The following is a 13,561-nucleotide window of genomic DNA, read 5'->3' as shown; positions in this document are numbered from 1 at the left end:
TGGATGAAGAAATGGATGCCTTGGAAGCAAATGCTACATGGGAATTGGTACCTTTGCCTAAAGGTAAAAATGCAATTCGCTGTAAGTGGGTTTATAAGGTGAAGCACAATGCAGATGGTTCTGTGAACAGATACAAGGCAAGATTAGTAGTCAAGGGGTATGCACAAACATATGGCATTAACTATGAAGAAACATTCAGTCCGGTTGCAAGGATGGCAACCGTAAGAGCAGTCATTGCTATGACTGCATCAAAGGGATGGTCTTTACATCAGATGGATGTAAAGAATGCCTTCTTGCATGGTGATTTGCAAGAAGAGGTCTATATGGAGCAGCCACCAGGTTATGTGCATGCTATTCATCCTGAGTTTGTTTGCAGGTTGAAGAAAGCCTTGTATGGCTTGAAGCAAGCACCTAGAGCATGGTCTGACAAGATAGGACAGTATCTTGTCACTATTGGCTTTCAGATTTCCAAGGCAGACTTCTCACTTTATGTGAGAAAAACAGAGAAAGATATTATGCTACTTGTCATTTATGTTGATGATTTGATTATGACAGGTGACAATGATGAGGATATCCTTCATGTGAAAATGCTATTGAAGCAGAAGTTTGAGATGAAGGATTTGGGAGAGCTGCGTTATTTCTTGGGCATTGAGGTGATTAGATCACCAAGTGGGATACAGCTCTTGCAGAGGCAATATGGATTGGACATGCTGTCCAAATATGGGATGACAGGCTCTAAGCCTATTTCAGTTCCTTTGGAGCAGAATGTGAAGCTGAGCATAGATGCAGGTGAGCTTCTAGAAGACCCTACTATGTACAGACGCATAGTAGGAAGTTTGATTTATATGACTATTACCAGGCCAGATTTGAGCTATGTTGTTGGATTGGTAAGTTAGTTTATGCAGGCTCCAAGGAAACCACATTTGGATGCGGCTAGATGCATACTCAGGTATGTGAAGTCCACATTGCAATATGGACTATTTTATGAGACTGGGGTTTAGATACAGTTGCATGGATACACTGATGCTGATTGGGCTGGTAGTATTTCTGATAGACGATCTACCAGTGGATATGTGTTCTCTTTTGGGAGTGCTGCAGTCACTTGGAGCAGCAAGAAACAGCCTAAGTTGCCTTGTCGAGCACAGAGACTGAGTACAGGGGTGCAGCAATGGCTGCATGTGAGGTAGCTTGGTTGCATAAGCTACTTTATGATATGCATCAGTCTACAGATGGGCCAGTTGTCATTTATTGTGACAACATGAGTAGTATACACTTGGCAAATAACCCAGTCTATCATGCTAGAACAAAGCACATTGAGGTGCATTATCACTATGTGCGGGAGAGGGTTTTACTAGGTCTTATTGATCTAGTTTATGTCAGCATAGAGGATCAGGTAGCTGAAATATTTACGAAGGCATTGGGCACAGAGAAGCTGCGCAAGTTCAGAGACCTGCTTGGTGTGCAGGAATTGCGATTGAGCTCGAGGGGGAGTGTTGAGATATCGAGCTCCACTCGTGATACGCCAGGGTGACCGTTGTGTATTTATGTCACCGACTTGTCAGTTGCAGACGCGGTTGGTACACCGCCCATGAATAATAGCTACATGATAGCTATTCTTATCTACTCTAGTTTATGGCTCAGTTAGTATGCCACCTTAGTTAGTTGAGTTTGGTTTGAGACCCATATATAGGGTTCTTCTATTTCTTTGTACTAGACTTCTTTTTGGCTTACACAACTAAGAAGAGAAAAACAGTTTTCAGCCTCCACCTTTTGTGTGTATTCTCCCATTGTGCAAGCAAGAAAGCTACAAGTGAGACTCCTTCCTTCTCTCCCACAATCGTGACAGTCAGGTGTTTGGGAGCTTCTCCTTGCTCTAAGAGGTGTAGAATATATTCTAAGACTTTCTTGCCTTGTTGAAGTGGGGGTTTGATAGCCACTGCACCCACCATTGACTCATTCAGCTTTGATGATGCTAGATGGTCGGCATCCTTGTTTTGGTCTCTTAGCACATGATGTACTTGTGCCTCCCGTAACGTGCCCGCCCCTCAAATTGCGGGACACATCTTAGCAGCCCATCAAGAGATCAATCTAGAAGACGCCGCTTGACACTCCCAAGGAATGACACGGGGTTTGCCAACTAGGGTCTCTCGAGTCTGCCTCGCAACGGAACTTATCCGGCCGTTCCCACTAGGATCGACCTGAGGTCCGGGTTCCTAGCAGTCGAGTCTTCCTAATAGCCTTCTAGCGTCGGTCAATAGCCTCTCCAATTTGCGTAGATACAACTGGACCCAAATAGACTCACACTGCACTTGGTTCAAAGAGAATGGGAAACGAGAGGGATGCATTGCTCGACCTCTCTGCCCATAGGGCATAATTCCATTCCGGTTCCCTAAAATGGTATGAATCAGGGGTCTAGAAATTATTGATCCTAGCATGCCAAGCTTTCGGAGCCTGCTTCAGCCCGTACAATGACTTTTTCAGCTTACATACATAATGCTGAAAATCAGGGTGAACATACCCTTTCGGCTGAACCATATAGACATCCTCTACTAAGTCACCGTTAAGAAATGCATTCTTAACATCCATCTGCTGCAATTTCCAGCCTCTAACAGCAGCCAAAGAAATCACAGTGCGTATGGTTGCCATCTTGGCAACAGAGCTGAATGTTTCCTCATAATCAAGTCCATACTGTTGGGCATACCCCTTAGCAACTAGCCTGGCTTTGTACCTTTCCACACTGCCATCCGACTTGCATTTGATTTTGTAGACCCATTTGCAACCAATGGTCTTTTCCCTTCAGACAGTGGCACAAGATCCCATGTCTTATTTTCAGCCAAGGCATTCATTTCTTCATCCATAGCTGCACACCAGTTCTCATCTTTCACTACTTCAACATATGTACCTAGTTCTTTGATCTCCATCACTTTTGTCATGTAAGCATAATGCTTTGCAGAGTAGCCACTGTATGTCAACCTGTCAACAGGGTATCTAACCCTCTGCGAGCGTCTAGGCTATGGTGCACTGCTTGATTCCCCTCTCTCATGAGGCAGAATGTACCTGCTCTGCATTGTGCCAGGCATATAGACAGTCAGAATACCAAGTTCACTATCTAAAGTGTTAGTAGACTCATATCCAGAAGTCATTCTACCAGGTGTCATCATACCAAATGCATCCTCAGTAGCTCTCTCTTTTCCTTTGCTGTCCAAGACATCATATCTCCCCCTCACCGACATACTAGTGTTAGTGGACGGTGAGCTCCTCAATCTCCCTGTCCATGGGTATACTATCTGACTACTAGGTCCTGTCATAGTAGTGCTCTGCTACGAATCAACTATAGATACATGAGTAGAAGGCATATCCAATGGCACTGCAGCCGGTGATACATACCAAGAACCCATCTCATCAAAGATAACATCCCTGCTTACCAAAGTCTCCCTGGTAGAGGGATCATAACATTTGTATGCCTTCTTCTCCTGCGAATATCCAATGAAATCACACTTATGCGCTTTTGGATCCAACTTCTTCCTTTTCTCATCTGGAATGTGCACATAAGCAAGATAGCCAAATACTTTCATGTGACTTACATCCTGGTTATAACCATACAGCTTCTCAAACAGTGTCATCTCATGAATACCTGCAGTGGGAGTCCGATTCAAGATATACATGGTTGTCATAACAGCCTCATCCCAATAATAGAGCGGCATCTTCTTCTCATTCATCATGGCACGATCTGTCAAGTAATATAGGCATGGATTCTTTGTATTTGCACCATTGGAGATTCCACATATACATTTTAAAGTTTTCAAGTCTCCTACAAGATGCCATTCAACCAATTATTGACCACACCTGTCAACTGAGAGCATCTCACCATGTTCTTGACGATCGATGATGCTTGGAATGCTTATGTGCATAAAGAACAACTCAACACCTCAAATGTTTCCTTAGGAACTTCAAATGCGCAACAAGCCATCACACATGCCACTCAGATTGAATACTAAAGTTCCCTGGGTTGTTCTTGTCGAATTTTAAAGCTTTATTCATCAAAGTTACACTAACTCTTTCAAGCTTTACTCCTTTGACGACCTCACTTTCATCTAATTTTATAACAAACTGTAATTTACCATTACATCCCTCAACAGACATATTGTAGTATATTACCATTGGCGACTACACCTTGTACAAATCTAAATAGTAATAGTTGAGTTTGGTGAACTTCATCTCATATACATTTTTGGTCCCAATCTTTAGTGTTTCCATGCATTGAACATGCATGGGATCTCCTATCAGCTCCAAAACCTTTGTAGTAAGTTTCCGTTAGGCCTCTATTAACTTTGAAGATTGAGGATGAGGCACGATTCTATTTCTCTTCAGCACACGACCAAACCTAGCCTTCACACCCTTTGAATATCTTTGAGTAAGTCGTTGTGCTAATACCAGCCCTGTCATAGATAGATTGTGCATCCACAGCTGAGAACTCATTTGACACATCTTTTAATGTGCACTCAATCACCTTTTCCTTCATAGCCTTAAACTTAGGATTGCTCAAAGTGTTTTCCAACGTACTTTCCTTCAGCAATCTACTAATACACGATCCAACCTCACCCTCACCTACGTTCTCTTTCTGAGCTACCTTACATGCTTTGATACAACACTTCCACTGGCCGCTATTCACAATTAACTCATTGATTGGCTTCTTCTTTCATTTGCGCTCCTGTGTTAGCTTGTTGTTGATCTTTCTCAAGTCATTCAATTGTGCATTTGCCTCCTCATATGAGATACCAATGCCATGGATAGTGTCCTGCATTGAAATAATTTGATTGTTTTGTTGAATTATAGTATCATTTAACTATACCACTTGTCCTAAGAGTTGTTGTATATGAAGTTGATATGCAACGATCACATCATGGCAATTTTTTATGGTTGCTTGGCAAGTTGTAAATACTTTGAATGCTTGATCATTGAGCCGTCTAGTATAACCAAGTAACCCATTTTCACCCTCACACACATACTTCAGTAAATTTGTGATTTCTGAGAAAGTTGGAGGTCTATTGTTTAAGGGGTCAATTGGATAGATTTCCCCATCAACCCACAAATCCACATGTTTCAATCCTATTTGCCAATAACTAAGGGTTGACACTAGTACGTTGGGTTCTTTTGAATAATGGGGCATATTCAATCTCTACCTCACTATGTAGCTCCTTCTTTACTGTATTCATTTTACTATTAATAGAAACAGGGAGCCTACTTGGTTGTCACAGGAGGTAGAGTGGAGATGCATAGAGGCATACAAAGGTGCCAAGGGAAAGGAGGGTGTAAGTAATTCATTCTATTAATGAAGGTTGCATAAAAACAGAGAAGAGGTCACAATAGAGCCATGAAAGAGTATAGATATGGGGGAAAATAACTCAGAGGGTAGGGATGTCCAAGACTTTTTGTATTTTAGATATTCCTATTTTACCTCCAAAACAATCTCCAAAAAACACGAAATTTCACCAATTGGTTTATTTTTTGACGAAAAGCTAGAATATAAAAAATCCCCAAAATATCTTAAAAGGAACTTCTGAAATTTCACTTTCCTTGTTTTCAATTAACAAATCAATTACCTCGTATCTACTAATCATTTTGCATTGAAAACGAAGCACCACACTCTCGTAACTAACTCCTTTTTTAATATAAAATTTGGTTGAAAAAGACTTCTTGAATGAGGAGAGAGAAGGAATCTCAGTATATCTTTGTAGATAATATAAAAAAGGCAAAACGAGATTGCAAAAGTGGCGAGAGAATAGGATTATTTTACTATTATTCTCTCCTCTTTTCCTTGTTTTAAGGAGGAGAGGGGGGGCTAAAAGGCCCATTTGTGAGCTCATTTTTTTCCTAATATATGTAGATATTTAGTAGGGAAATGGTTTTGCCAAGATGGAGGCTACTTATACATATAGTTGGAGCATAATCTAATCCACATATTCTATCAAATGATCCTAGAGCTCAATATATAAGTTTAAGTGCAAGTCAAGTTACTTGATGTTGACAAATGCTTAGATCCAAAAGCAAGTGCATACATTTCCTTGGAACAAGACTACATCTTCATTAACTAGGTCATGTTGTTGAGTTTTTAAAAACATGAATTCTCATTCACTCCATGTATCCATGAAGATACTTAATGGAAGTTATGGTCATGTGTGCTTTGGACGATGTCTAGGGATATGACTTCAAATGATTGGATGTTTCATACATTAGGGATGTCAATTTAGCAAAACGCCAATAGATATTACCTTTTCATATTTGGTTGTTGTCAAGTTCTTGTCATGCTTATCAAAATTGTGTGCCCATATCTCTAAGTTAAGTCTTGTTTATAAGAAAATTATTAAAAGGACACATATGGAGATGAAAAGGTGTGTATATAAGAAGAGACACCTTTTCACATGCTCCATCTATAGTATAATTAGGAATAAGAATCTAAAATGAGTACAATACTAATGAAACATGTATCAAAGCTCCTAGTGATGTCTATTTAAAGTCAATATGGGTATCACTTCACTTCATGCCAAATGTGATACTCTTTATAACATTGGTATCCAAAAGTATCACTAGGCTTGTTAAAATGGTTCCATTTTCTTGCAAGTAGAATTTTCCATTGTTTTCAATAACCCAATGTTGTCATGAATACAAATCATGGTATCAATTCAGTTTTAAATTCCAATGCTAATGTCTCTCTTTTGAAAATGGTTAAATCTTGTGAGAATATTAAAAACTCTTAGCCCAAGGGCAAGCATCATAATAACTCATAGGATAAGAATATGCTAGGCGAGGTTAGATCTTGCATGTGCTTACTTAGGTCTCTATCTCTAACTTTGTGCTTCCGAACACCTCTCTCTCTCTCTCTCTATATATATATGTGTGTGTGTGTGTGTGTGTGTGTGTGTGTGTGTGTGTGTGTGTGTGTGTGTGTGTGTGTGTGTGTGTGTGTGTGTGTGTGTGTGTGTGTGTGTGTGTGTGTGTGTGTGTGTGTGTGTGTGTGTGTGTGTGTGTGTGTGTGTGTGTGTGTGTGTGTGTGTGTGTGTGTGTGTGTGTGTGTGTGTGTGTGTGTGTGTGTGTGTGTGTGTGTGTGTGTGTGTGTGTGTGTGTGTGTGTGTGTGTGTGTGTGTGTGTGTGTGTGGAGCTTGAGTGAGAGTTTATCTATTTCTTGAGAAAATACATTTGGTAGGTTTAAGACTTTCTTCTTTCTTTCATTGAGTACTCTCCCTCACTTTGAACTTCTTGCTCTTGATAGTGTATAGTGAAGAGACTTAAAAAGAAGAAAATAAGAGGAGGTGGATTGAGCTTGTATCATGGACTCAAAAGAAATTAGAGCTTCCCTTCTAAAATACAGTGGTGGAGATGGACTCATGGGTGACCTCACCACTTTTTTCTTGAGCATTATTATTACTTTTATGCATTCTTAAAGGATGAGTGGTGTAGGTGAATAGAGAGTAAAAGTTTAGAATAGCTGAGTGGCCTAGGTAGAAGAAGGTTTCTAAATAATATTTACATGTCCATGATGAAATATGTTGTACTATCACATATGATATGCTCAATTACCTCACCTCAAACTCAATTAGAAGCACGCTTATTATGTGGCTCTAGCTTTATAAGATTCCAAGAAATCTAGAACCATCAAGAACTCAAACATGGTGTCGAGAGAATGGATAATAATTTGAAGACAATAAGTTTCTTGATATAGAACTATAGTATCGTACTCTACAAAGATCATATTAGATCACATGTTTGTCCAATAATCAATGTATTGTGTCTATACTACAAACCCTAATGACACAAGAAAATGTCGTGATTCATGTATTTTTTCTTGGATAAATACACCTATTGTCTTCATAAAACCCATTGTGGTGACATATGAAAAAGTCATGATTTATGTACTTTTTCTTGTATAAATACACTCTTTTCCTTTTTAAAATCCAGTAGGTTTTTGTTGCACCCCCTCTGCAAATAGATAAATCTAGACTAAGTTGAAGTTGAATAAAAACTACATTCACATAAATAACAAAGTAGTGCAACCCTTTAAGCATGAGCAGTTAAGGCCTTATATATATAGCAGACATTCACAGGATCCTCAAGATATTTGAAATTTAAAAATAGGAAAAATAAAAAGGCACATAGATTGTATTGAAATGCACAAAATTTAAACCTTGAAGTTCAATGTCTTCTCACTTTGAAAATTGATGATTACTTGAGACTTGGAAAATTGTGTTAAATAATATGCCAATTGTGTCTTTGAAAGTATGTCACTTTAAGGACAATTCACACTTTTGCAATTTGAAAAACCTTCTAATAACTCATCCAACACAATACATAAATGTGTAAATACTAAATTTAACAAAGTGAAGTTTGGTTATTAATTGTTAATATTTTGGAAGCTCAAAGACATACATGACATAAGCTTTCTACATCTCCAATATAAATGTGCTTTTTAAACCTATGATATTCCAAGTAATGCATGGGACACTATAGCTATTTATGGTATATACTTGGAGTTTTTGAAAACATGTAGTGTCTTCCTATTAGAGTTTCTGCTTTGGAATGGTGATGGTAAGAATGTCATTCTTGAATGTCGCATTGATATCAGCTAGGTGTGCTTGCGTTGGCAAAGGGAACTTCCAAATATTAAAGTTTGGGGACCTCAAAACAAGAAATTGGTCGTCCTCCACTTGGACTTGCACATCTTCCACACGCCCAAATCCTAAAAAATAAAATCAATGATTCAAAATTTCAATAGTATTTTTTGGATTTTAGGATAATATTTGAAATTTATAATTACAATATGCATTTTTCATTATATCAACACATTGTATTTCCATTAATAGTATGTTTGTAAGATCTCTCTAACTTATCCAACTAATGTGGCAATCAAAGTTGTGGATTTAGAAACAATATGTTTGGACTAAATCATCTCCATGGTCACATAATTTGGCTATCCCATTTAGAAGATGTAATGATATGTCTAGGAAATGTATGAAATATATTAGGTACCTCTACATGCATTTTGATAACCTAGTTAAGTTTTCCTAGTGAGATATTGGCTATATAAGAGTGATACTCGGTTTTCAAAACACTTATCAACACTCCATGTTTTTCTGGATATTTGTTTATTACATATGGTTCCCTTTGTTTGATAATTTTTCTTAATTATTGCTTATACATGGTATCTTGGTATATGCTTATAGCTTTATTGTTACATGTTTTCTCATAGGTTTATTACTATGTTTATCTTTCACTTTTTGTCTATATATGTTCAATATGCTCAATGCCCCACCCTCATAAGGTGCCACCAATGATCAATGGTGCTCAAAGTTGTAAGGCCCCCATTATGTGAGGAGAAGCCATATGTGAGCTCGGATACTAGTTGAGTCCTAACGTGTATGCCAGATGAGGTATATGTGACCAGATAGGAAAAAGGTGACCATTGTGGGTCTAATCTTTGGGTTAGATAGAGTAGTTAAGCTGGTAGCAACTTGAGGCACATTGCATCGAGTTGCGGGATAAGGGAGTTATCATGGGCCCCTATTTTGGGGTTCGGGGCCCGTGGAAGCAGCCCTTGGCTGGGGGGGTAAAGGGAATATTGCCTGGCTGACTAGGGAAGGCTCATATGGTAGGTCGGTCATGCCGACCTAACCGCCTACTATCGATCATAAATATATGTATGTAGTATCATGTGGGTTCAACATAAGGGGTTTTTAAAATATTATTTATCCATATATTTTACATACAGAAGGGTCCTATATGAAGGGGTAACTTACAGATTGAATAGAAAAGGGATATGTTTTAGTAAGGAAAAATTCACAAATGAGGATATTAATTAATAGGCCTTGAATATTACACATGATATAGAGGATATACATATAGTGAACTACTTGGTGCAGGCTATAAAAGCTAAACCCCTTTACAGCCATCCATCATCTATCCTTCACCTAGTCACAATTGTTCCAACTAGCCTTAAGCTCTTCACCTATCTTCTATGTAGATCACCATCTAAGCTTCATAGTGGAAGCGCACAGGTGGACAGAGCCATCTTTGTATCACTTGTTTAAAGCTAAAGATTTTTTAAAATTCTCCTCTTACATGTTGTGTACTCTCTATCTCTTTCTCAGATTGTGTTCCCTGCGTCGTGTAATTTTTACAATATATAGCACAATGTGTAATGATGATTTTTTCCCAGAGTTACTTATACACATTATTGTGTTGAACTTTCACTTTCGATATGTTTATAGCATGAGATACTACAATCCCTATTACAATTATATTTTAATTAGAAGGAAAAGAGCATTAGAAGAACCCTAAACATATCACACACACACACACACATGTATATAAGCATGAATTTACATACATACACATGCATTTAAAAAAAAAGGGTCATGCATTTAAATTCTCAAAGATGTCAAGCTAATAAAACTTAGACTAAAAGAAAATATTAGAGATCAAGATACTAGATATAGAAGAGAAAAGTGTTACCATCACACCACATGCTACTACATGACCATCTACCCACCACATGTCTAAATAATACAACATTACTTTTTCATCTCCTAAATTGATCAACTTCTCTGTTAGCTGTTAAAGAGTTGTGACATGACATGCGCATAGAATAGTAAAGATAATAGGCATAGAAAAATGCAATCATTAGTGGTAATAGATATTAGACCTCCCACATAGGACAAAACATGAGCTTGGGACCTATCCAAAATTGATGACCAATATAGTATCCTTCCAACCTAGTCCGCTAACCAAGTCCCATTTTCTAAAGGTCCAACTAGCATGAGGTGTATGTGGTCTAAGTGAGGATGAGTTATCACCTATCCAATTGATGAGAAGTGAGGACAACTTCATTACACACTAAAATTATAAAATTCCTCTCCTATCCACATATATGGGAAGAGGGGGGTGAGTGGGAATAGCCTTACCCCACAAAAATACTACACATCCCATTCCAAAACAAGGAGTGGACTTGAGGATAGTTGGACTATACAATAGCCTAAGTTCTAGTTTGCAGGATGGAAATACAAACCAATTAGTAAGGTTATCACTCTTATGTTGTTGGCTCAACCCCTACTAATGTTATTCTAGCCCCAATTCCCTAGGGTTTTGTTAGGCTCACTACCATTCATAAAATGATGTCCTATTACACATTTGCTAATTATCATGAAAACCATGTCCTGATGGTTAATACTAGGGATATCTCTTTCACATAATCTACATCCAATGTTTTGATTAAAAGCTAGTAGCCTCTGAAAGTTCCTTCATAATTGACTAGAAACTGTAGTTCCTTTACCCAAAAGAATAAGAGTTTCTTAGTAATAGTCTTGCACACTTCTCCTAATTTTAGTAGAAGGTAACATGTGAAGGAGGTTGCTTCCTTATGAAGTAGTAGAAATACTAGTTCCTTTACTAAGAACATAGTAGTCTCTGGAAAATACTATCTATGAGAGAAGCATGGCAAGAGCAATGTTATAGATGCACATCACATAAGTCACAAGTTGAAGGCACAACACGAGAGAGTAGAATAGGACATATGCTTCTCGGTTGTTTTTCCTATCGAGGGAAACTTTGCTTGTCAAAAATTCATTCAAAAAACATTTGCACGAAATGCTTGTCATATTCACAGAGTTTTATATGTCAATCTATATACTTCACGTCATTAAACCAGCATTACTTCATATCAAACGAAGGATTTCTTAAGGTTTTACTTGTCAGAGGGAAAATTAATCAGAAAACCGTTCAAAGCTAGTACGCCTTGGAGTGGCGATTACAAGCCTGAACTTGATTCAACAAGATGAATTGGAGGGGCAAGACTACTGAAAAAGTAAGCAAGAATATTTAGTGCGGGGTGGATATGACTGTGTAATTAAGCAAATGAACCTGCGAGATTGGCTGTGAAGACAGAAGCTTCGGAGCTCTCGTGGTGCTGGACCTGCAGCTGCCCCCGGGGGCTGCCTGACGAGGCATAATTAGAGAGATGGCCTGCGTGGCGATGATCATCGGATGCGGCGTGGGCCTGAGCCATGATAATTCTGTTCTAGTTATTATCTATAACCTCTCAGGCAATACTACTAATAATCGAGCTCCCAACAATCCTATTGGAGGGGACGTGCCTGCTATTGCGAGAGAGAGAGAGAGAGAGAGAGAGAGAGAGAGAAAGAGAATATGTCGATGGCGATCAGGCACTGACAAGCAACCTTGCAAGGCTACTGTATTTATAGGCAGAATGCAAGTGCGACCCACAGCTACGATCACGCGTGTCTACAAAGGTGACTGGACAAGCATATCGAATCTGCTTGTATCGGTCCCGCGTACTCATATCTTCCTGCAGTAACGTCGTAATAAAACTTTCTACCGCCCGCCTCCTTTTCCCTTGGTCTAAAGTAATTCCTAAAGTGAGTCGAAATTCTATCCTCTTTCTTTTCCTGTAGATGGAGATCGTATCAACTCAGAACTATAGAATGGCGCCAATCTAGAGCCAGATCACATGCAAACCTTCGTGAAGTAAGAGTCTAATGACCGACATACCACACTATAGAATGTGATTGTGTTTGGTTTAGTTGCTTGTACCTAGTATTCTTGGATTTGACACGTACTACCTTTCTATATCTCAATTACTACACCTTAAAGGGGCTTCTCATGGAGCATTTCAAGCATTTGAGAGGATCTCTATGTCTTGTTCGGCAACGGTGTGCATTTATAAACTTTTTCAGAAAAGCAAAAGTTTCAACCTTACACAACTCTTAGTTTGCACTTTCCAATGGCAATATTAATGAACACAATCATGTGCTCACAAAGTGACAAAAGTGAATATTGACTATATCTTATATTTTAGATTTACTCATTTAGAGAAATTGTAAAGTTAACCATAATTTTGTGGTACCTAATATGACTTGGAAAGCCAATACTATACACCAGGCACTCCACACCTAGAGGCACTCTGCACCTAGTCTCCTTTTGGCACTTCGCGTTGGGGCTGATGCTATATGCTAACTTACATTTGGTGCTTCCACCAAACTATGAGCACCAATGTTACTATTGCTTAACACATTTCACATCTTAATGCATGTCTTATGTGGTAATATGATTCTCCTTGCGCTTTGCACTAGTATTCTCCTGATGCTTTGCATCGGGATTCAAGGCATCGATTTCCTAACCCATCTTTATGATATCATGAAAGAAAGAGAAGAAAACTAGAAAACTAAAATTGCATAACTTAATATCAAAATTGAAGTATAAGAATACATAAAAGCAAAAGAGAACACCTCAATGAGAGTGACAGGGATAGAGAGTTGAGAGTATTAAAAGCATTAGAAAGTATTGACTTTTGTGTGTGTGTGTGTGTGTGTGGTTGTGCACAAAGTGCCTTCAGGAATATGAAGTGCACTTCACTTGTTGTTTGCCTTGCTCTAATATGAGGTGTGAGAGGTGCCACATATTATATCATAAAATATATTGTGAATATACGGTATTATATATTTTTAGTAATATATTATATAATATTATAATATAACTATAAATGCTCGCCTTA

The 13,561-nt window shown here is 38.5% G+C and overlaps 1 protein-coding gene across 1 annotated transcript; it reads right to left on the bottom strand.

The window, feature by feature from the left end:
• Nucleotides 1-7,052: 7,052 nt before the first annotated feature.
• Nucleotides 7,053-12,211, bottom strand: LOC148033894 (18.1 kDa class I heat shock protein-like). The gene is made up of 2 exons (XM_087681885.1): nucleotides 11,911-12,211; nucleotides 7,053-8,734 (listed from the first exon to the last, which is right to left on the bottom strand). Exons 1-2 carry the CDS (start codon nucleotides 12,053-12,055, stop codon nucleotides 8,556-8,558), a joined length of 324 nt encoding a protein of 107 aa, XP_087538011.1. The 5' UTR covers nucleotides 12,056-12,211; the 3' UTR covers nucleotides 7,053-8,555.
• Between the last annotated feature and the right edge of the window lie 1,350 nt (nucleotides 12,212-13,561).

The sequence above is a fragment of the Lygodium microphyllum genome, chromosome 7 (assembly GCF_053477565.2).
Source record: "Lygodium microphyllum isolate KBCC chromosome 7, Lygodium_microphyllum_v1.1.10, whole genome shotgun sequence".
NCBI classification, from domain to species: domain Eukaryota; kingdom Viridiplantae; phylum Streptophyta; class Polypodiopsida; order Schizaeales; family Lygodiaceae; genus Lygodium; species Lygodium microphyllum.
The sequence above is the reverse complement of the archived record's forward strand: the minus strand, read 5'-3'. Positions and strand labels throughout refer to the sequence as shown.